Source organism: Bos grunniens, chromosome 10 (genome assembly GCF_055505025.1).
Source record: "Bos grunniens cultivar Pamir isolate PY7600 chromosome 10, Bosgru_T2T1.0, whole genome shotgun sequence".
NCBI lineage: Eukaryota > Metazoa > Chordata > Mammalia > Artiodactyla > Bovidae > Bos > Bos grunniens.
Genome location: NC_141174.1, coordinates 87,327,212 through 87,350,141, shown reverse-complemented (window position 1 = coordinate 87,350,141; position 22,930 = coordinate 87,327,212). Strand labels below are relative to the sequence as shown.

General features: G+C 39.9%; 1 protein-coding gene across 4 annotated transcripts in view; it reads left to right on the top strand.

The window, feature by feature from the left end:
• The first annotated feature begins 5,828 nt into the window (after positions 1-5,828).
• Positions 5,829-22,930, top strand: part of PIAS1 (protein inhibitor of activated STAT 1) — a 127,922-nt gene continuing 110,820 nt past the window's right edge. For 2 of the 4 annotated variants that reach the window (XM_086322821.1, XM_086322818.1), the window contains exon 1: positions 5,829-5,864. Coding sequence is in view for 2 of the 4 variants with exons in the window: in XM_086322818.1 (XP_086178944.1) it covers positions 5,841-5,864 (24 nt within the window). In the remaining 2 variants the exon portion in view is untranslated. Of the gene's footprint in view, positions 6,640-14,244; positions 14,377-22,930 lie in introns of those variants that run through there. The other 2 variants (XM_086322817.1, XM_086322819.1) reach the window with 2 other exon arrangements.

Here is a 22,930-nt window from a genome sequence, read left to right as displayed (position 1 = left end):
TCTTTGCGAGCCCATGGACTATACAGTCCGTGGAATTCTCCAGGCCAGAATACTGGAGTGGGTAGCCTATCCCTTCTCCAGCAGATCTCCCCAACCCAGAAATCGAATCAGGGTCTCCTGCAATGCAGGCTGATTCTTTACCAACTGAGCTATCAGGGAAGCCCATATCCCTTAAAAGCATCCTGTATTAATGTCTACTTTGTTGCCTATCACTTTGCCTCTTGCTAAATTCCTATTTCTCGAAGACGTAAAGAACCTGAGCTTCCATAAGTCCTGGCACCAGGTGAGTGCTTTTAATTTAAAGACAGTGGGTTTGAGTCCCAGTCCATGGGCTCAAGACCCAATCTGAACTTTAACTGTGTGAAAATCCCATCTGATGTGTGCAGTTTCAGCATTTCATGGTCTGGATGTATCAGTTCAGTTGGCCATGTACTCATTAAAGGATATTTGGATAATTTACCGTTTGGTGCTCTTATACAGCTGCTATGAACATTACTTTGCCAACAAGGCTATGGTTTTTCCAGTGGTCATGTATGGATGTGAGAGTTGGACTGTGAAGAAAGCTGAGCACTGAAGAATTGATGCTTTTGAACTGTGGTGTTGGAGAAGACTCTTGAGAGTCCCTTGGACTGCAAGGAGATCCAACCAGTCCATTCTGAAGGAGATCAGCCCTGGGATTTCTTTGGAAGGAATGATGCTAAAGCTGAAACTCCAGTACTTTGGCCACCTCATGCGAAGAGTTGACTCACTGGAAAAGACTGATGCTGGGAGGGTTTGGGGGTAGGAGGAGAAGGGGACGACAGAGGATGAGATGGCTGGATGGCATCACTGACTCGATGGACGTGAGTCTGGGTGAAGTCAGGGAGTTGGTGATGGACAGGGAGGCCTGGCGTGCTGAGATTCATGGGGTTGCAAAGAGTCAGACACGACTGAGCGACTGAACTGAACTGAACTGAACTGATGAACAACATTCTGGTACAACCTCCTGTACAACCTCTGTGAAAACTGCCCAAGGACACAACTGTTGTCTGTAAGTATGTTTTTAGTTTTCAAAGGAACTGCTAAACTATTTTGCAAGCAGAAATGGCAACCCACTCCAGTATTCTTGCCTAGAGAATCCCCATGGACAGAGGAGCCTGGTGGGCTGTAGTCCATGGGGTCGCAAAGAGTCGGACATGACTGAAGCGACTTAGCATGCATACATGCATACTATTCCTATTAACAACGTATGTGTGATCCTTACCTAACTATGCCTAACCCAAGGCCATTGAGATTTATTCCACAGTTTCCTTCTGACGAGTTTTATAGTTTTAACTCATATTTAGGTCTATGATTTATTTGGGGTTAATTTTTAAGTGTTGAGTGAGACCCACAATAGTTTTAGGGTCTCACAAAAATGTTTTAAATCTTTAAAATCAGAAGAAAAAATAAGTATACTCTGCTTGGATTAATTAGTCTTTATACTGATACAGATGTAAAATATACTTTTAAAGTTTTTTGTGGAAGAAGGGGCCTCTAAGGTTCTTTCTGACACCAAATATGGTGGTGTCTTTCTACATTAGTTCTCCAGCACCAACTGGGTACCCAATAAGTCAATTTTGACACTAACTACAGGAGTAAGACCTGATGCTGCGAAAGACTGAAGGCAGATGGAGAAGGGGACAACAGAGGATAAGATGGTTGGAGGGCATCACCAACTCAATGGACATGAGTTCGAGCAAATGGACATGAGATTGAGCAAACTCTGGGAGATGGTGAAGGACAGGGAAGCCTGGCATGCTGCAGTCCATGGGGTCACAAAGAGTTGGACATGACTGAACAACTGAGCAACAACAACAGGAGTAAGATCAGACCCCACAGATTGAGTGCTCTGTTCCACAAGACTGCACCTATTTCAGATGCCAGTTGCCAGTTTCATAGGCCACTCATACTTCTGACTGACCATATTTGAGGATTCCTGCAATCCCCTCCTAAGTTTTGATAATTCCCTGAAATGACTCAGAACTCAGGAACACACTTCACTTACATACACCAGTTTATTATGGCTTTTCCTGGTGGCTCAGATGGTAAACAAAGTGAAACTCGCTCAGTTGTGTCTGACTCTTTGTGACCCCATTCCATGGTCATGTACAGTCCATGGAATTCTCCAGGCCAGAATACTAGAGTGGGTAGCCTTTCCCTTCTCCAGGGGATCTTCCAAACCCAGGAATCAAACCCAGGTCTCCCGCACTGTGGGGTGGATTCTTTACCAACTGAACTATCAGGGAAGCCCTGATTACAAGAATCTATCTGCAATGCAGGAGACTCAGCTTTGATTCCTGGGTCAGGAAGATCCCTTGGAGAAGGGAGTGGCAATCCACTCCAGTATTCTGGCCTGGAGAATCCCATGGAGAAAGGAGCCTGGCAGGCTATAGGCCATGGGGTCGCAAAGAGTTGGACACGATTGAGCAACTAACACTTTTCACCATTTCTTTATAAAGAAAACAACACAGGAACAGCCAGATGGAAGAGATGCACAGGGCAAGGTATGAGAGGAGGGGATACACAGCTTTCATACCTTCTTCAGGCACCCCACCTCACCTGCCAGGGCCTCCAGGGTTTCACTGTCCTCCTCTAATCACATTTGATTTTCTAATGACCAACTCCCATCCTGAAGCTACCCAGGAGCCCCACCATGAGTCACCTCTTTAACATAAACTCAGGTGTGATGGAAAGGGGCTTGTTATGATGAACAAAAGACAATTCTATCACTCAGGAAATAAGGATTTTAGGAGCTGTGTGTCAGGAACCAATGTGTGTGTTTCAGTGGTGTCCGACTCTTTGCGATCCCATGGACTACAGCCCGTCAGGCTCCCCTGTCCACGGGATTCTCCAGGCAAGAATACTGGAGTGGGTTGCCATTCCCTTCTCCAGGGGATCTTCCTGACCCAGGGATTGAACCCCGGTCTCCCTCATTGGAGGCAGATTCTTTACCTTCTGAGCCACCAAGGAAACCCTCCAGGAACCAGGGACAAAATCAAATTTTATCTGTTCTTATACCACAGTACCTAGAAGGCAAAAGTCCCTAGGATCAAAAAAGTCTGTGGTCCTATCAGTTGAGTATCTTTCCAGCAGTCCTTTTGTGAGATTATGGCAGCCTGGAGTAGAGTAATAGTAGTGGAGACAGTGAAATGGATGGGCTTGGGATATATTTTAGAAATAGAGTCAGCTGGACTGACTGATGGATTGGATGTGAGAGGTAAATGAAGCAGCAAAACCAAGGGTGGCTTCCACAGTTTTGGCTTGAATGGCTGGGTAGATGATACTGCCATCCACTAAGAATGCTGGGAAAAGGCCAGGATTGGGGCTAAAAGATCAAGGCCTTTTGCTATGGATCTGAGAAGAACATGAGTCATGAGGTAGAAGTATAACCCATTATTGATTGATGGATTTTTGTAGAAACGAACACCTGTGGCCAGTGATTTTTATTTTGGCTGGTCAAAATGAATTCTGTTATATAACTAACACTTTGTGGGTTATTACACTCAATAGTTACATCTGACACACCTGTAGTCTTCTTCAGCTCTGTGAGTTTCACTTTCCATATCAGAATCAATCACTCAGGTTTTTCATCTTTACTCTGGTCTAATATTCACAGGGCCTGAATCAGAACTATATTCTGAAGATGTATCATCTTCTGAGACACTAGTATATATGTCACTCGGACAATCAGAAAAAGTATCTGCATAAAATTTACTGAAAAATATATCTTCGCTCAGAATTTTGCAATGCATCATTTTTTAAAATGTTATGGTAATAAACCTGCATTTATAATATACACAGGTTGGAACAAAAACCTAATGGAGCAAAATGTGATTGATAATGGCGATTATAAGTTGTATAATGAACCCTTGATCAACTTTAAGCTCTAACACTGTGATGTTAATTGTCTCATTTTCTAAAAACATATCGATACATCTCTGGTCATGTCTTAACTCTGGTCATGTGTTATACATCTCTGATCAATAATATTTTAAGTAACCAGTTGGATTTCTGAATCTGGGTTTTGGTGGAGTATCTGGGCTGGAGAGAAATCTGAGCGTCATCACAGATTTAGACTTAGAGTCAACGAGATCACCTAGGGGGAGTAAAATTAAAGAGAAGAGGATAAGGGCTGAACCCTGGAGCACCGAAACATTGAGAAAAAGAGGGAAAAAACAACAAATGATTTTGAAAAGGAGGCTCAGGGAGGGAACAGAAAATCAGGAAAATAAGATATTGAGGGGAGTTCAGGTGGAAAAGTGTTTCAAAAGAAAGGAAGCTTGTCGACTGTTTGAATCTGCTGGGATATCAATTTAGATAAGAATAGAGAATTGGCAATTGGCTTTGGAAACCTGGAGATCATTAGTAATCTTGATAAGCGATGTTGATGAGGAAGTCCAAGCTGGATCAGAGTAGGCGGAGAAGTAAATGTGAAGTGAGAAAGTGGGAAAGAGCTCTTCAAAAACCTGTGAATTTATGCAGTAAAGAGAACTGAGAAATTGGGCAGCTCTAGAGGAACTTTTGGAGTCAAGGAGGTTTATTTTAGATGGGAGGAGTTTCAGTATGTTTATTTGGATATAGAAATAATCTAATGGGTGGGGAATTAATGATGCTGGAGGGCAGGGTAATTGTAGGAGGAACATGGGAGGGGAAAAAAGTCAGTTTCCCGGTGGAGGGACTGGCTTTCATAGGCACAGGAAAACTTATAGTAACCCAAATGTTGCCACACCTATAAGAGTAGTTTTAATGCTGAGAAGACATATGATATCTTTTCCACCAGGTGTGACACAAAGTTAAGCAGCAATAAGTGGAGTTTAGGAGGAGGATTTTAGTAGAGAGGGTAAGGTGTGAAATAATTCTTTCAACACTTCTTAAATGTCAATTTCATGGAGAAAGCCCTTGCAGGATTAAGTACATCTCCTTCCATGCCCCCTTTTCTCTCACTGGACCATTTGTTCATTTTTGGTACTCATCACCATTTGTAATCGTATCTTTATTGGTTCACTTGTCTGTTTTCCATGTTAGAGAACTACACGGAGACAGGGACTTTGTTGTATTATATTTAATTTCCCAAAGTATATGTTTATATATACACACATATATATCCCTTATAAGCAGGGCTGGTACATAGTCGCTAAATAAATATTTGTGAAAATAAGTAAGTTAATGAATGAACGTCCTCAACCTCTTTTAAGTACTAATCTGGGTAAGTCACTTTTGCTATCTGAGCTTTTATGTCTGAACATATATACCACAAAAAATTGTAATCTCTTCCCTGCCTACCTCACTGCTTCATGATGAGGATCTGAGCTAATAAACCTGGAAATGCTTCAAGTGATCCTTTAAATATAACGGATTGTTATTTGCAGCCCACGTGAAGCCTCGCAGGTAGCAGGTGCTGAAAAGGACTTGCTGATTAGGGGAGAGGGGCATTACTGTTTGCTGTGGCTGCAGGTTTAGAAGCTTTGCAGAAGGGTTCCACAGGCCGCGGAGGGGCGGGGCTCAGGCCAGTAGCCCTCCAGCGCCGGCCTTTCCCTGGAGGCGCCAGCCGGGCACGGATAGGGGGCGGGGAGAAAGAGGGGGAGTAACTGTCAAACCTCCTCGCTTGGCGCCATTATTTAAATAGTACGTGCCCGTCTCGCAGCTGTACGTGCCCGGGGCGGGGCTGCGAGCGCCCGGAGCGGGGCGGAGGCCCGGGGCGGGCCGGGGAGGTGGAGGGGAGAGAGGGGACGGGCCGGGGCGGGGCCAGGCTGGCTAGAGGGGCGGGCCTAGCGGCGGCCCCCGGCGAGGTTCACTGCGCTTGCGCTGACAGACGCAAGATGGCGGACAGTGCGGAACTAAAGGTAAAGCGCAGCTCGAATTCACTTCTAATATTCGGCCGCGGAGACGGCGCTGCTTGTGCCGGGGGGGATGGGTCCGACCCTGGGGGGCCGCTCGGGCTTGACTCCACATGGGCCTGGAGTTGTAGAGAGGATCGGCGCGCCTGGCCCCAGTTGAGGGGGCCCGGCAGCGGCGGGCCGCGGGCCCCGGGTGCCTCGGGGGCGCTGACGGGTCGTCCCCGGCGTGTTATTGTTGTGGGCGCCTCTGGCGGGGGTGGCGGGGGAAGAGATCGGGAGTCCGGAGGTGGGGGCCGCGGCTGTCTCTGGGGCTCGGCTTCTTCACCTTCCAGGCAGCCTCCCCGCCCCCCGTGAGGAGCGGGGGCAGGGGATGGGTGTTCATGTTGGGGGGATTGGGAAACCTCCCCGCCGCTGCTTCCTCTTCCTCCTCTGCAGTCCCGGGCTGCTGTCAGGCGCTCTCCTCAGACCCCCGGGAACTTGGCTCTGGCCGCCCCGCCCCTCCGTGGCTCCCTGCCGCCCCCGCCCCGGACTCGGCTCTCCCCGGCTACCCGCCTGTCAGTAGGCGCCCGGGGTGCCCGTTTGTGGGCAGCGCGATCCTGGGGCGATGGAGTGGGGATGTAGGGGAGAAGCTCCAGTAAAGTTTAGTGAACCCCAGGCTGGCGTTGAGGTTCGACTGGGGGGTAGCGGGGCAGTCTGCCTGGGCGGGACGGTACTCTTTATCTCTGATTCCGGGCAACCGCGGGGAGAAACCCCCTCGAAGGGTGTGTATTTGGAAGCAATGGTAGGTGGTGGGAAGCAGCTACTCTCCCTTCTTTTCCATCTCTTCCTTTTGGCTTGGTATGGAGGGTGAGAGGAGCCTTCGGGGGTCTCTGCACACACCATGATGGCGATGCTATAGCTGATGGAGGTGAATGGTTCGTGTTTATATCCCCCCGTTGCCTTTTGTTTGTAGGGACATCTTGCTGGCCATGTTGATTTGAACGAAATTGTCCCCTCATCCTACTTCAACCTCCAGTTAAATAGAACGTTCCTCCGTTCCTCTCAACTGTACCAATTACTCACGCCTCGCGAAATTGGATGAAAGGGTGCCCCCTTTTCCCCGCTTTTTCTCCCACCCCAATCTTCTTTACCTGATGATGGCTTCTTTACCGAAGCAGATATACCACTACACAAGCAGTTGGGGGAGGGGGGTGGAACCCTTGTGATTGGATTGTGACAAATGGGGCTCCGCTTGAATAATTTTGGTTTAGTAGCAAGCAGTTTTTAACTAACGCGTATTATTTCGAGGCTCTGAACGCGATATTCCCTTCTCTGTGGTTTCCTACGTGTGAACCGAGCAGCTGGTTGTATCCTGACCCAGAGAACTGACATCGCTGTCAGAGTGGAGATCGGGATATACAGTTGTAAATCCTGGGGGGAGAGTCGTCTTTTCCTAATTAGTAAAAATTATTTAAAGAATTATCTCTGTTACAATGAAACGATAACTCCTAGAACAGGCAAACGGCAGGTTTGTTTCTGGAGAGTTTCTCAGTGGAAAGCTTCGCCGAGAGATCGTTTTTCCCAATACATTTTCAGTGTTAACATTACAAAATTTGTATATTTAGACTCTGCCTTTGAGCGTCATTCTTTTTAATTTACTTTTAATTGCAAATTAAGGGAGAGCAAATCGAGAATGGGTGGTTTCGTTTTTTCTAGTTTCAAACTATGGACTTAAATGAAAAAGCCCCAGGAATTTGAATATTTGGAGGTAATTAACTCTTAAAAAAGTATGCAACTTTAAGGTACATGTTTTCTGTAGTTGTAAAATGCAGTTATTATGTCGCTGTGATCTTTGCATTCTAGTACTTATTTTGTTAGGAATCCTTCGGAATGATGGCTAATCAGTTCTGTTATACGTGGACTACAGAGTAAAGCTGGCTATGTTGTCACTCTTGATGCTGTCCAAAGAAACTGGTATGGAAAGCACATGCTGGGAGATTTCCTCCTTTGTTCTTTCTCATTTTAAGAAAGTGCCTTTGGGGATAGATCAGATCCCTGGTGTGAGTCTTGTTAGGTAAAGTTTCTCTTTACAAAAATGAGCCTGCATCAGATAAATGCTAAACACATGGGGGGAAACATTATTTTTCTAAAACTGGTCTCCTGTTTTGCTCTCTCCAGAATCTACTTGAGTTTTTCTAAAGGAGTTTTTTCTATTATTATGTTCTGTTGTACAGTGTTTTTTTCCCTTCAGATTGTAATAACTGCTCTTGACATACTGGTCTGTCATTGTGTGTACCAAGTACTTTGAGGAGCTGTGATAAATTGCTTAGTTGGTGAGAGCTGTGTTAAATATTTTGTTTATATTTGATTGTGGTTACATTTGCTGTTTTTTTTTTTTTTTTTTTAAGGGGAGGAGATGATCTTAGGAACGCCTACCATAGTTATTTGAGAATGTGTATATATAATTTTCTCTGCAGTAAGCTTTGGAAGATACTTTTGGAAATGATATTTTCTAAGTGGTTTTGTGTGTGTGTGGTTTTTGGAGGTAAATAGCATTTATTCCTAATAAGGAATGAAAAGTCAGAGTAAAAATTAAGAAAAACTCAGATTTTTTAAGCGTTAGGTGACAACACAGTATACCAATGGATTTCCAACTGTGAGGCTTAGAGTAAATAGAGTGATTTGTTACCTTAATTATGAATACAATCCATAGCAAAAAGAAATGTGGGTTGTAAATGTTTTTCCTCATGACCCATTTTAGTGAGGCCCTTTAAATCTAAACAAATCTGCAGGTTCAGATGGGAAAAATGGATAGGTCTGTATCTTCTGCAAGTGCAAGCTGCAACACTTATAGATACTGCCAATAAAAATTAGATTGTGAGTCATACATATCAAAAAATTCTCTGTACTCATTTGTTTATGGAAGGTTTAATTTTTCATTAGGGGAATACCCAAAAATGACATTTGTAAGAATGTAGAGAGTGAGCATTTTATTATCTTTAGGAGTTTAAAAGCAGGAGGGTGTGATGGCCAGATGATCTTGGAAGTTAATCTGACAGCTTCATGTAGCTTCTCTTAAAATACTTAATGCAAAAAAATTTTTTTTTTTTTAAGTCAAATTGGGTTATATTGCCATCTTACCTCAGGAGGAACAGTGGAAGGGAAGAAATTCATTATCATTTAGTGAAGTAAATAATGGAATTCAAGGGGAAGAGAAATCAAACTTTAAAAACCATACCTTTAAAAGTAGTATCTATACAAGCCTGTCAGTAAATTATGTTGTTGTATTCTGCCTCTCTGTTTTCAAGAACTAGCCATTTAATTTTGGTCTTTGTGGTGTAATTTGTCTGCTTTTATTTTAGATGGAAGCAAGTAAATCTGACAGTTTATTCATGAGTTTGATTTGAATCTCCATAACTTGCCTTGCTGAAGTGCCACATTTAGATGGTTTTTGTTTTAAATCACCATTTTTATGAACAGCATTTAAAAACAATTTGTAAGACACTCTGGTTTTTAAGTATTTCATATAATCGTTTTGAAATATCTCCTGTTGCTCTGCTGTTTTCTCCGGGGTGATCGTATTGTCTTTCTCTTCAAAGAGTCTCTTGTAATCCCGGTTGATTGCAGTAGTGCTTAGTGGTGAGTCCATAGCTGATTAACCTTGGGTTTCTCCTGGTGAACTCCATCAACGTGCTACTCCAGGGTTCTTGGAAAGGCTTTTGAGTTCAGGGTAATTTGTACCCTTTCTTGCTCGTAACGAGGGATAAGAAAAGAAAATGGCTTAGAGTTGTAGTAGGAATGGGAAGAATTGTCTAAGTTTCTGAAAAACTGCAGTGTTTATAACGAGACGTAGTCTTAAAAAACAAAACTGCTGGTCATTATGTCATAGAATTGGTTTTAGTGTATTCTGCTGTGGCATCAAGTACCTTGGTTTTGTTTGTTTTTTAATATATGTATTTGAATAATACCTTATATGGTACTTTGCAGTTCTTAATGTATCACATTATCTCATTTGATTTTTCCATCAGTTCTTTGAGATAGGAAAGGCAAGTAGTATCTCCCTTTTATTGATAAAGTATGCCAGGAAAGGGTAAATGACTAGTCCAAGGTCATACACATGAAAGTGGCAGGCATTTAAGCCTAGGACTTGTGATTTCAAAACTCTGTGCTGTAGGCTGCCTTCAAGGTGCCATGTCAGTCCTGGAACCCTTGAGGGTGCCTCGCTCACAAAGAATTCTAGTTATGTTGTTGCTAATACTTTCCCTCTTGCTCTGTGCCAAGGTATTTTTGGATATTCCTTGGGCTTTTTGCAGGGAAGAGTTTGGAGTTTTTTAGTTGGAATCATAGGCATTAATTCTTGCAGATATCATTTTACTTGAGAAAACCTCAGAATACTGAAAAGTAAGCACAAAAATAAACAGCACCTGTAATCTCAGTACTTAGAAATATCATGGTTAGCATCTGGGTATCCATTTAGACTTTCTCTCTTAGAGCAAATGCATATGTATATTCAACACAAAAGAGAGCTCATACTCTTTATTTGTAATCTGCTGTTTTCATGGCTGTCTTTCCAGGGTAGTCAGTAGAGGTCTCTCTGATCATTTGAAAGGTAACATTGTCTTTTATTCAGCTGATACCCTGTCATTGGACTTCTCTGGTGGCTCAGATGGTAAAGAATCTGCCTGCAATGAAGGAGACCTGGGTTTGATCCCCGGGTTAGGAAGATCCCCTGGAGAAGGAAATGGCAACCCACTCCAGTATTCTTGCCCGGATAATTCCATGGACGGGGTACAGTCCACGGGGTCACAGAGTTGGACACGAGTCATTGACTAACACACATACACCCTATCATTGGACAATGGGTTACTTCCACTTTTTGCTTTTTTAAACAATGACTTGACAAACAGCCTGATACAAAAGTTTGCCAGTGTTTTATTCTAACTAAATGTATGTATTCTACAGACCGTTTTTTGTGCTTCAGGAACAGTGCAAATAGTGTTTTGATTAGGTGAGGTGTTCAATGAAAAGTAATTTTTGATTTGTTCGTTGTCTATACCTTTCTTATTTCTGTTCCTATAAATCTGTCAGATAAGGTTATAAAATGATGGCAGAGATAGATTAAGTCAACATTATATAAATGTTCTGAATCAGAACATTTGATAAAGTATGAAATAGATTATGAAAATAGAAATAGATTTTGAGAATATTTGCTTTAGCTGTGTTTTTAATCTCAAAGCAAAGTGTTGCCATATTATAAAATTGGTAGGTGACATTGTTTCGGGGAGGCTGTTAGAGCGAGGAGGTTCCTTTGGCAGTGAAAACATTTATTCTGTTTTAAAGAACCTTATGGGTTAAATCAGTTAATAAAAGTATGTGAGTTGAATTAAAAATATTACTTGTGCAATATCTGAAGAGTACTGCACTGTGGAAGGAGCAGCTGATGAAATTAAAGATATGAAATTAATCAAACTCTAAATTTTGACATGTTAAATTTGGTCCTCACCTAAATCTTCAGCATTTATGTAACAAATTGTATGACTAGGATTTTTTGGAGGTAGGTGATAGAGAAATTTTAAAATATTAAGTTTTCCTTTGCTACAATTTAAGAAATAGTGCTAATTATTATGCATTTTTTGCTACTCTTCCTACAAAGTGTTTGTGACTTTGTGACTACTACTTCCTCTTCCATGTTAAAAATTGTGGAACTCCTGTTGGTTTTGATTCCGTCTACTCTTCGTTTCATGGTAGCACATGAAAAAACTCCCTAAGTCTCCCCTCCCCTCAGAATTTTCTGGTAAAACTTCATTCTTTGTCATGAACTTCTGAAATTCATCAAAATGAAGAAATCTTTTCCTTTTCTGCTTCACCTTAGATTAAGAAACAAAACAAACCCTTTGAACATTAGCTGGTAACTTTGAAATATCAATAACTTTCATAGGACTGTTGTACATGTTCCTGTTTTCAAAAATTTCATCTCTTTCTTACCTTTCCTGCTATTCTTCTCTTCTTTTAATTTCCCGCTTTGGTTGCCCAAAGGTCAGTGTTCCCCAAACACTCCTTTCATCCTGTCACTCCACTGGCTTTTCATTGAAATCAGGATAAAGCTTTAGCTCTCAGTTTGGTATTCAAGATTTTCTAGTCTGACCCCAGTACATTTTGTGTGTGTGTTTTGCCTCCTCCACTGAACAGCAAAAGTCTTTTCCTTAAAGCCAGAGCTAGTTTGCTTTTTTCATGTTGACTAGTGTTCTGCTTTGTATGCCACTCTGTTTTCCCTTAGCCCTACCCTATGGACACGGACACAGTAGGTGCCTAAGATACGTTTGTCAAATTCCATTCAAGATTTGTTTCTGTTAGTGAGGGGGCAGATGCATATATTTATGTAACAGTCTTAAGTTGTCAGTGTTCTGAGATAGGGTCATATTGTCACACTTTTTTTCATGGCTGCTTCGTAGATGAATCCAGAATAATTCATGAAGACTGTTTTCGGTTCAGTTCAGTCACTCAGCTGTGTCTGACGCTTTGCGACCCCATGCACTGCAGCACACCAGGCCTCCCTGTCCATCACCAATTCCCAGAGCCTATTCAAACTCTTGTCCATCGCGTCGCTGATGGCATTCAACTATCTCATCTTCTGTCGTCCCCTTCTCTCCCGCCTTCAATCTTTCCAGCATCGGTCTTTCCCAGTGAGTGGGTTCTTTGCATCAGGTGGCCAAAGTATTGGAGTTTCAGCTTCAGCATCAGTCCTTCCGATGAATATTTAGGACTGATCTCCTTCAGAATGGACTGGTTGGATCTCCTTGCAGTCCAAGGGACTCTCAAGAGTCTTCTCCAACACCACATTTCAAAAGCATCAATTCTTCGGTGCTCAGCTTTCTTTATAGTGCAACTCTCACATCCATACATGACCACTGGAAAAACCATAGCTTTGACTAGACGGACCTTTGTTGGTAAAGTAGTATCTCAGCTTTTTAATATGCTATCTTGGAAGACTGTTTTAGGTTTACCTTTCACATTTAAGTTATATAGATAATAAATATATTTCTCATTGTAATGATACAGCAGTAAGTAGAGTAAAATTTTAAGTCTTCATTTTCACCCCACCCACACTTCACCCCTTGCAGCCACTTTGGTATCCTATTTTTTGAGGTGGAAAGAACATAAGCTTATTGAGGTATAATTCACATACCATGCATTTCATCCATTTATGTGCATAATTAAATGGTACTTTAATATTAATATATTCACAAAGTTGTGTAACTATTACTGCAACCAATTTCAGGATATTTTTCCCTTCCCCTTCCAAGAAATCTTGCATTCTTTAGCTATCACCCCTATTGCCTACAACTCACTCACCCTCAGGCAACTGCTTATCTGCTTTCTGCCCTATAAATTTGCCTATATTGAACACTTCATATAAATGGAATCATATGTAGCCATTTGTGTATTCATTTTTCTGTGTGTGGACATTTAATTGTGTCTAGCATTTGTAATTTATTGTATATGTCTAGGTTTGAATCAAATTAGGGACATAGAACTCAGTATTTATTAAATGAATGTACATACATTGCTATACATAATCTTATTATACATGGTATACTTTGACTTGCTTTTTTCACTTAACAGTATACTATGTTGAAGCTCTTTCCATTGCATGTTCCAAAGTGAGAATGTTTCTCTTTTTTACAATGCAGATATTTCATATGTATATTTGTAAAGGTTTAGCTTGTGGATTTATCAGTGTATATGTCTAAAAATTGTTAACTTGTCTTGATGGTTTTGCTAAATTTTTTTAATAGTTGACAATGTTTAATGTAACTCCAGTAAAGTTATATTTGAGGTTCCCGTAAGAATAGGAATGAAAACTGTCGCAGGTAAGGGTTGTTTGGCTTGAGGAGAATGGAATGCAGGCTCTTTATGGCGCGCTCGCAGTACACAGCCAGAGCAGTTCATTTTGTATTTGGGTTTTTGAATGTGAGCAAGCCTTTTCTTAGCTTCATGGCATACTGCTTAAAATAGAATTTAAACATGCTATCTTATGCTTTATGGTGAATTTTAAGACTTTTTCTTGTAGCCACATAAGTGTAATCTAAAAAATAAGATCTGAAATATTTCAGGGTAAATATTTTTCTCATATATTAAAATTATCAGTCTGGTCTGTGGGCTTCTGTGAGTTACCCCAAAAAGGGAATGTAGAAGCACCTAGCTCAGAGCCTAACATGGTAGGTATTTGGTAATTATTTGTTATTTATTTAGGAAGTATCTGTCATATTCTGTCACTCATTATATGTTTGAGTTATGACTGTGAATGAAGTGCTAGGTATCAGTTGGTTTGAGAATGTTGTCATGTAACTGCTACTATTAAGTCACTTCAGTCATGTCAGACTCTTAGTGACTCTATGGCCTGTAGGCTGCCAGGCTCCTTTGTCCATAGGATTCTCCAGACAAGAATACTGGAGTGGATTGTCATGCCCTCCTCCTCCAGAGGATCTTCCCGACCCAGGGATTGAACTTTTGTCTCTTATGTCTCCTGCACTGGCAGGTAGGTTCTTTAGCAATAGCACACCACCTGGGAAGCCTATCACCGTGTAAACGTGTATTTAAACACTCTCACAGAGGGATATGCACCAAAAATATTTGTTTCTTAATCACCCAAGTAATGCATCAGCTATTACAGTGGTTCTCAAAGTCTGTTTCCCAGACCTCTGTTAGTTTTCCAGACTCTTTCTGGGGATCCTCCAGGTCAAAACTTTTCTCAGTAAAAGTAAGGCATTATTTGCTATATTGAAAGTGGTAGTCATTCTGTCATGTCCGACTCTTTGTGACCCCATGGATTGTAGCCTGCCAGGCTCCTCTGTCCATGGGGATTCTCCAGGTAAGAATACTGGAGTGGGTACTCATTCCCTTCTCCAGGGGATCTTCTCGACCCAGGGATTGAACCCAGGTCTCCTACATTGCAGGCAGATTCTTTACCATCTGAGACATCAGGGAAGCCCATTAGCTACATTGGCATTTGCATAATCAGTGGTGGGTAAAATTGTGTGAATTAAGGCAGTAGTATTAAACTGTACTAGTTTGGAACATCATCATGTACTTGGAATTAAGATGATGAAGCAGTAAAACTTAATTTTATTATGTCTCAATCCTTGAGCACATTTTAAAGTATATTTTGTGTGATGAAAGTCCTGTAAACCGCTTTTACTAAACACCAAACCTGATGGTTAATTCAAGAAAAAGAACTAGTACAGGTTTTGAGTTGCATGCTGAACCAGCTGCTTTTTAAATGGGATACCGTTTTATTTGAAAGGCTGACAAAGTACGAAGACTTGGGTATTTGGCAGACATTTTCTCAAAACTAAATCAAGTGAGTTTGTACCACAAGACACACTGACAGTATTTGTTGCTAATGATAAATTCTGGCTCTCAAGTGAAAATAGAATTTTGGGGAGCCTTGTGTTTACCACTTTGAGCTTGATAGTTTCTCAATACTTTTGGGGGGGGATAAGATCAGTGGTGCTATTAATGAATGTCATATAGCAAAGTTGTACAGTAAAAGGGTCAAAATCAACATTGGCAGGACTACATAACTTTCAACTATTATTTTCTAAATAATCAATGCATGGTATTGCAAAATGGTAAAATGCTCCATTGGAAATGTAAGATAGATAAATGGATTTCAGTACATAAGAGTAGGAAGTGTTCATTGATTCACATTCCATTTTGGAGCAGCCTTTAAGAAACTGCCACTTCTTGAGTTTTGGTGAAGAATGAAAGAATATCCGTATCTGAAAAAAAAATGTGGAAGTCACTTTGTGTATCCCACTCTTTGCAACCTCATGGACTGTAGCCTGCCAGGTTTCTATGTCCATGGAATTTTTCAATCACGAATACTGGAGTGGGTTGCCATTTCCTGCACCAGAGGATCTTCTGAAGCCAGGATTCGAACCCAGGTCTCTCACATTGCAGGTGGATTCAGCTACCAGGGAAGCCCCAGTTACCTGGGAGAGCTGTTGAAATATTGCATCTTTTCTCACTACATATCTGCATGCGGCTGAATTTTCTTCATGTACTCCAGTCAGAACAACCTGAAGCAGATTGGATGTGAAAGTGGATATGAAAATGAATCTGTCTTTATTAAACCAAACATTAAAGAGTTTTGCAAAAATGTCAAATACTGTTTTTGCTTTTTTTGTTTTTGAATAGTTTAATATTTTGATTTAACAAGCAATGTATTATATTTTAAATGACAATGAATCTTTCAAAATTTTCTGTTTTAATTTTTCTTTAAAAGTTTTAAGTTATGGTAATATATACGTAACTTGAAATTTACTCCTTATCCACTTTTAAGTGTATATAGTTTAATACTATTAAATATATTTACATTGTTATGCAACCAATATCCAGAATGTTCTATAAAACTAAAATTATATCCATTAGACAACAATTCCAGTTTTAACTTCTAATACAGTAAACATGAATAGATTTAATCAGAGTATTTTTTGGAGGGGGGAATCCTCTATTTTCAAGACTATAAAAAACCCAGAGAGTCAAAACTTTTGAGACCTTGAACACTCTTATGTAAGATACACAGTGTAGCTTAAAATGGGAATATCATTCTCATCTTCTTATCCATGATATTTTTTATCATTTAAAAGAAAAAAGTTGTACTTATAGATAACAGTGATCCATTTTCAAGGCAAGTTTGCTAAGCAGAGCTGTTTAATTGTATCCTGTGTCTCTATAGTAAAAATGCTAAGTAGTAATGGTTTCCATTGCATTGATTGGCATCACGGACTCAATGGACGTGAGTTTAAGTAGGCTCTAGGAGTTGGTGATGGACAGGGAAGGCTGGCATGCTGCAGTCCACGGCGTGGCAGAGAGTCAGACACGACTGAGCAACTGAACTGAACTGAATAAATGTGCTCCAATACTTTCAGTCAGTAATGGTGTGGGAATTGCGTGATTTTTTATTTTTTCAAGGCTATGTCTCAACCCTTTATTGCCATTTTTTTTTTCTATAGTAGGGGATGGAAATAGCTTGAATAAATGAAAAATCCATACAGATGTCCTCTAGCCCAATTTTAGTCGATAATTTCCTCTTTAGCAGATCTTATTAGCTCTTTCATCCGTACGTGCTCAGTTGTGTCTGACTCTTTGCAACCTCATGGACCGTAGCCCACCAGGCTCCTCTGTCCATGGGATTTCCCAGGCAAGAATACTGGAGTGGGTTGCCATTTCCTCCTCCAGGGGATCTTCCCAACCCAGGAATGGAACGCTCATCACTTTTGCATTCTTTACCATTGTACAGCCTGGGAAGCCCCATTATTAGCTCTTACTGCATATATATAAGATGGCTGATTTGCATCTGACCTATTTTGTTTTCTCCCTTTCTCTGTCGTATTAAAGTGGGACCTAGAGATTACAGGACTGAATGTTTTTCACTTTCTACTCTTCTTTATTTGAAAAACTTCAGCCTCTGTATCTCAAGCATCTTTCTGCAGGATGTCAAATTAAGATTGGAAAAGGAGGATTTTTGTCACAAAAATTATTCTATCAAAATAAAGTAGCATCTTAAAGGTGAAAGATCTTTTCTAAAGCATTTTGAACTGATCGTAATTAGAGCAAAGAACATGAATTTTGGAATTGCTGTTAATTTTCCCTCTTTAGATGGTCAGGCCAGCTATAGTTGAGACTACTGGGAAGGGTGAAGGATTGAAAATAATAACCCTTAATTTCATACTACTTTAAAAAAGTTACTTCTTGGTATATGTGGCAAGTATTTTTAAGTTTTTATAAGTGGCAACTTTGCCATGCCCAGTGGAAAGTATATAGGTAAGACTCATTTATAATTAGTCATATTTGCATATAAACTATTAATGTGTTAAAATTATTGTGTAGGTTGAATTTTGTTACTTACAGGTTGATTAGTTGCTTAGAACATGTTTTCTTATAGGTAAACACTTCAGACTGTACTGAGTTATTCTCTGGAAACTGCCGATTTTAACAGGTGATTCTGCAGAGTGTGGAGGGTGATACTGGACATCTTGTTTTGCATACAGATTTCAGTTTTCTTTGTAGCTTTGTTAAAAGTGATGCATTTTTTTGTTGTTCAGACATCTGTCATCCTAATTGCTTAACCCATTTGAAGGAATGGAGTCTGAAGGTGATGTGTGTTTGTGTGCATACAGCGAGGCTGGTGGCGGTGGTGAGGATACTGTGAATACTGTTGGAATTCAGGGAGTTTGTCCTCTATTGAAGGTAATTCTGCAAATAAAGTTAAGGGGGAAAAGGATATTGATATGAAGAGCAAGCTCTTATTAATTAGCTATGAGTTGAGAGTATTTGAAGGGGATTCCCTGGTGACTTAGACGGTAAAGAGTCTGCCTGCAACGTGGGAGACCCAGATTCAATCCCTGGAGAAGAAAATGGCACCCACTCCAGTATTCTTGCCTGGAAAATCCCATGGACAGGGGAGCCTGGTGGGCTACAGTCCATAGGGTCACAAAGAGTCAAACATGACTGAGCTACTTCACTTTCTGTTTCTTTATAGAGTATTTGAAGAAGTAAGCAGCACGCAGGACACACAATTATACCTCGTTAATATGAAAATAATTTTTTCATTTTATTTAAAAACTGATCCTTTAATATTTTCCTTTTTATAGTCTATGTCACGTTAAAAATGTAGTATTGAAGAGAATATTTTACTTTCTATATAGTTAGGCCTTTTCTTATACTCATTTATTCAGTAAATATTTGAGTGTGTATTGTGTGCCTGGTGCTGTGTTAATCATCAGTATACAAAGATAATTAAGACACGGTTCTTGACGGAAAGGAATCAGGATGATGGAGATGGACATGTACTATTTTGTGTAAATTATCTGCTTAAGATGGGCAGTAGAGCCATGCGTAATTGATCTCTACCTTTTACTTAACTTTGAATCTCTGCATTCCTGACATAGTTAAGAAAGTTAATTGTTTCTCCTCAACTTTCCCATGTGAATGATTTTGAGTAATAAAAATAGCTTTTTATTTTGAAAAATTTATGTATACAGGTTTTTAGATTCCTGTATCTCTTTTGTCCAGCTGTCTGCCCCTGCCCACAACCCTTCCTGCCCCATGGTTTTTAAAAAGTATTGTTTTGGGTTTTTTTTTCTTTTTTTTGCCAAACTAAGTTAAAGTAGTCAAAATCTTTAGGAGCAGGAGAAATTTAAATAAGTGAACATTGAAATTAACCATTTTACTCAGTTTCTGTTAAATCTTTGACAAATCTTAGCTTTTCAAAAAATTGAACACTTGTTTTATCTGTTGATTGAAACTCCAGTTTGAAGTATGATATAATTCTGAATAGACATTTTCTCTTCTTTACTCTCATAAGCTAAAGATGATTTCCGTATTGTATGGAGTAAAGAGCAATGTTTCAGTTCTTGAACCTTTGCAAGTGACCTGTCTGGAAGTTTTAGGAGCTTTATGATATGTGCTCAAACTTCATGATATGGAAACTGTGTATGGATATTTTTTCGTTCATTGTGCTGAAGTATTTGGTGGCGCAAACTGGAGGTACTTGTCTTTTATTTCTGAGAAATTTTCTTGTATTAACCCGTAAGTAATTTTCTTCTTTTCCTTTTCCGTGTTTGGTTAGAGAAATGGACCTGTGCATTTTCTTTTCTTTTTTTTCTTTTAAGCAATCAATTATTGTTCCTTGAGCTTGTGAATTAATTTTTTTTCTTCCTTTATTCTTTATGCTTCCTTTTTGTTGTTCAGTCACTCGGTCGTGTCCAACTCTTTGCAACTCCATGGACTGCAGCATGCCAGGCTTCCCTGTCCTTCACCATCTCCTGGAGTTTACTCTAACTCATGTCCATTGAGTTGGTGATGCCATCCAACCTTCTTGTCCTCTGTCATCCCCTTCTCCTGCTTTCAATCTTTGCTAGCATCAGGATCTTTTCTGAGTCGGCTCTTTGCATCAGGTGGCCAAAGTATTGGATCTTTAGCTTCAGCATCAGCTCTTCCAATGCTTCCTTTTAGGGAGGGAGTATGATAGATATTTGTGTATGGTCATTTTGTGTTTAATGGGAAGACGTTGTAAACTTGCTGCAAAACTTATGATACAAAATATTTGCTAGTGTTCAATTAGGATTTATATTGAGTGTTAATAGGAATTGTGTTCTTTTCTGAGAGAAAGCTAGGTTGCTTTAGAAAAATAAATATATATGCAGAATAATATGTATAACTTTGTAGAGCAATGTGTAACTTATAGATGACTGGTAAAACAAACACCAGACTTAACAGAGTATTCCAAAACTTTGAGGCCTTCTTTTGTGCAACCACATCCTGTTTCCTCCCCACTTCCTCCGTGCAGCTTGATTAATATGTTTTACTTTAAAAATCAAAACTAGCAGTGAAATAATAGTTTTGTGTATTATTTACTTGTAAGGTGGTTTTTAAGCCATTGCTTCTAATTAAACTATTAATTATATCACAATTCTATAAATTTTTAAATGTGACATAGCATTTTTTGAAGAGAAGGATTCCACAAGTGGAGACCTCATTTTGAAAATATATGTAACTGTGGCAGATATTCATGCCCATGGAATCTATTAATTATGCTCAGTGATGTTTGGGGAAGAAAAGGAGGCTTTGGTTAATGGCCACAGTGATCCACATTTGGTTGAGTCTTTAGAAGTGCTTAGATTTATATGTGTTTGTGGTATAGTTTATGAAGACATTAAATCAGTTATAGGAGAAATCTAGCTTTTTAGTGGATGCCTAAACCGTTAAAGGAAAAACCATTAAAGGGTTTCCTGGGTGGTACTAGTGGTAGAGAACCTGCCTGCCAATGCAGGAGATGTAAGAGACAATGGTTTGATCCCTGGGTCAGGAAGATCCCCTGGAGGAAGTCATGGCAACCCACTCCAGTATTCCTGCCTGGAGAATCCCTTGGACAGAGGAGCCTAGTGGGCTGTAGTCCATAGGGTCATAAAGAGTCGGACATGACTGAAGCTACTTAGCACGCACACATGCAAACCATTGAAAGTTATATTTGATTTTTGTCCATTGTTTTGTTTGATACACTTTTAAAAGTCTTATATAAAGTAAAAATAATTATGCGTTTTCTGGGCTATAGATATTCTGTGTTAAATCTTGAAAACAAATAAGCACTCTCTCCTCCCCCTTCCTTTTGTCTATTTCAAGTTTGGTCTTTCATATCACAGTTGCTTACAGCAAGGTTCTTATTTATTCCATCAATAAAAATGAAGGCTGGTTTATGTACCAGACACTTAGGTTAGATGCTCAGTAGTAGGTTGGGAATGAAATAGATTCTTTGCCCTCATGAAACTTATATTCTGGGATTCTGGTTATATGGTTATATATGGTTTATATGGTTACATGGTTATATATGGTTTTCATATATTATATGAAAGATAATTTGGTTCTCCTGCACTTATATGAATCTAAATTTTTATAATTAGCAAAAAATGCTGTTTAATTTTGCAAGTTTTTAAAAAATATATATATCAAATATACCAAATAACATTGTTAGAGAAAGTCATTGGTTTTATGCATGCGTCCTAAGTGGGCTTCCCTGGCAGCTCAGACAGTAAAGAATCTGCCTGCAGTGCAGGAGAATGAGGTTCAATCTCTGGGTTGGGAAGATCCTTTGGAGAAGGGAATATCCATTCCAGTATTCTTGCCTGGAGAATTCCATGGACAGAGGAGCTTGGTGGGCTTTAATCCAAGGGTCGAAAAGAGTCAGACATGACTGAGTGACTGACATTAGTGCTATGCTTCCTAAAGGTAGTATTGGGGGAAAGGAGATATGAGAGGAACAAGGGAAAGATGCACAAGTTATCTTTCTGTGGGAAGTTTGCTGGTTACTGGAAAATTTAGTAGGATGCCTATACCTATTGAGATGGATGATTATGAGTGTATTGTAACATCTCTTTGCCTGTGTGCATGCATTCTTCTGTCTGCCTGAGTTGTAAAGTTAGAACAGGTAGAGTGTGCCAGGCATAGAGTGGGGAAGGGGATTTTGCACAGGAATGTTTAATGCTATACCATGCCCCCCCCACCAAAAAAAAAAAAAGAAGGAATCTAAGCTGAAGGGATAGAGAGTGATAAACATCACTTAACTGGAGGTCATGATAAAGTTGAGTTGTTGGAGTGAAGGTGCTTAAGCACGTAAGAATAGGTGGTAGTTGGAGAGTGGAGTATTTGAATTGGTGATTTTTGAAGGTGGTACAGGTTTTGGTGCAAAGATCTAAGGTGAGGCCATGGAAGTACGTGTGTGAGGTTGGACAGTAATGAGCAAGAGTCAGATACAGCCCAGGGTATTGGTTTGGAGCCAGTGAATGACAGGGTGAATATTATTTTAGAGCTGCATTGTTTAGTTACTTTTTTATTTTTGCTTTTAAAACATGTTATTGAAGTATAGTTCATTTATAAATTTCTGCTGTACAGCAAAGTGATTCAGTTATACACACACATATACGTGTATATATGTATATTCTTTTTCATATTCTTTTCCATTGTGGTTTATTTATTGTATTTGTAGCTATTGCACATTTGAGATGTGGCTGTGAGAAAAAGATACACTAGATTTTGAAGACATAGCGTGGAAATAAAGGAATATATCTCAGTTGTTTTATATTGATTATATGTTTGAATGATACTACTTTGGATATATACTGCGTTAAGCAAAATATACTATGAATTTTACCTTTTTCTCTTTACTTTTTAAAGAGTGATTAGTGTGGAGTAGGAAATGGCAACCCACTCCAATATTCTTGCCTGGAAAATCCCATGGAGAGAGGAGGCCAGTGGGCTACAGTCAACTGGGTTGCAAAATAGTTGGACGCAACTTAGAGACCAACCAACAACATCATCTAAATTTAACTTAAATAGTATAACCAGTAAAAATGATACATGAAGTCCAGTGGTAGATCCAAAATTATTTTAAATTAGGCAGCTGTGTTCATTTATCAGAACGAAAAAGGCGGTTTCACCTCACCTCTCCCAATGATTCCCTCAAGTACTGGGTGAAATGGAAGAGTTGGGAGTAAAATGTGTACCTTTTGACATCCTTCATTAGAATCATG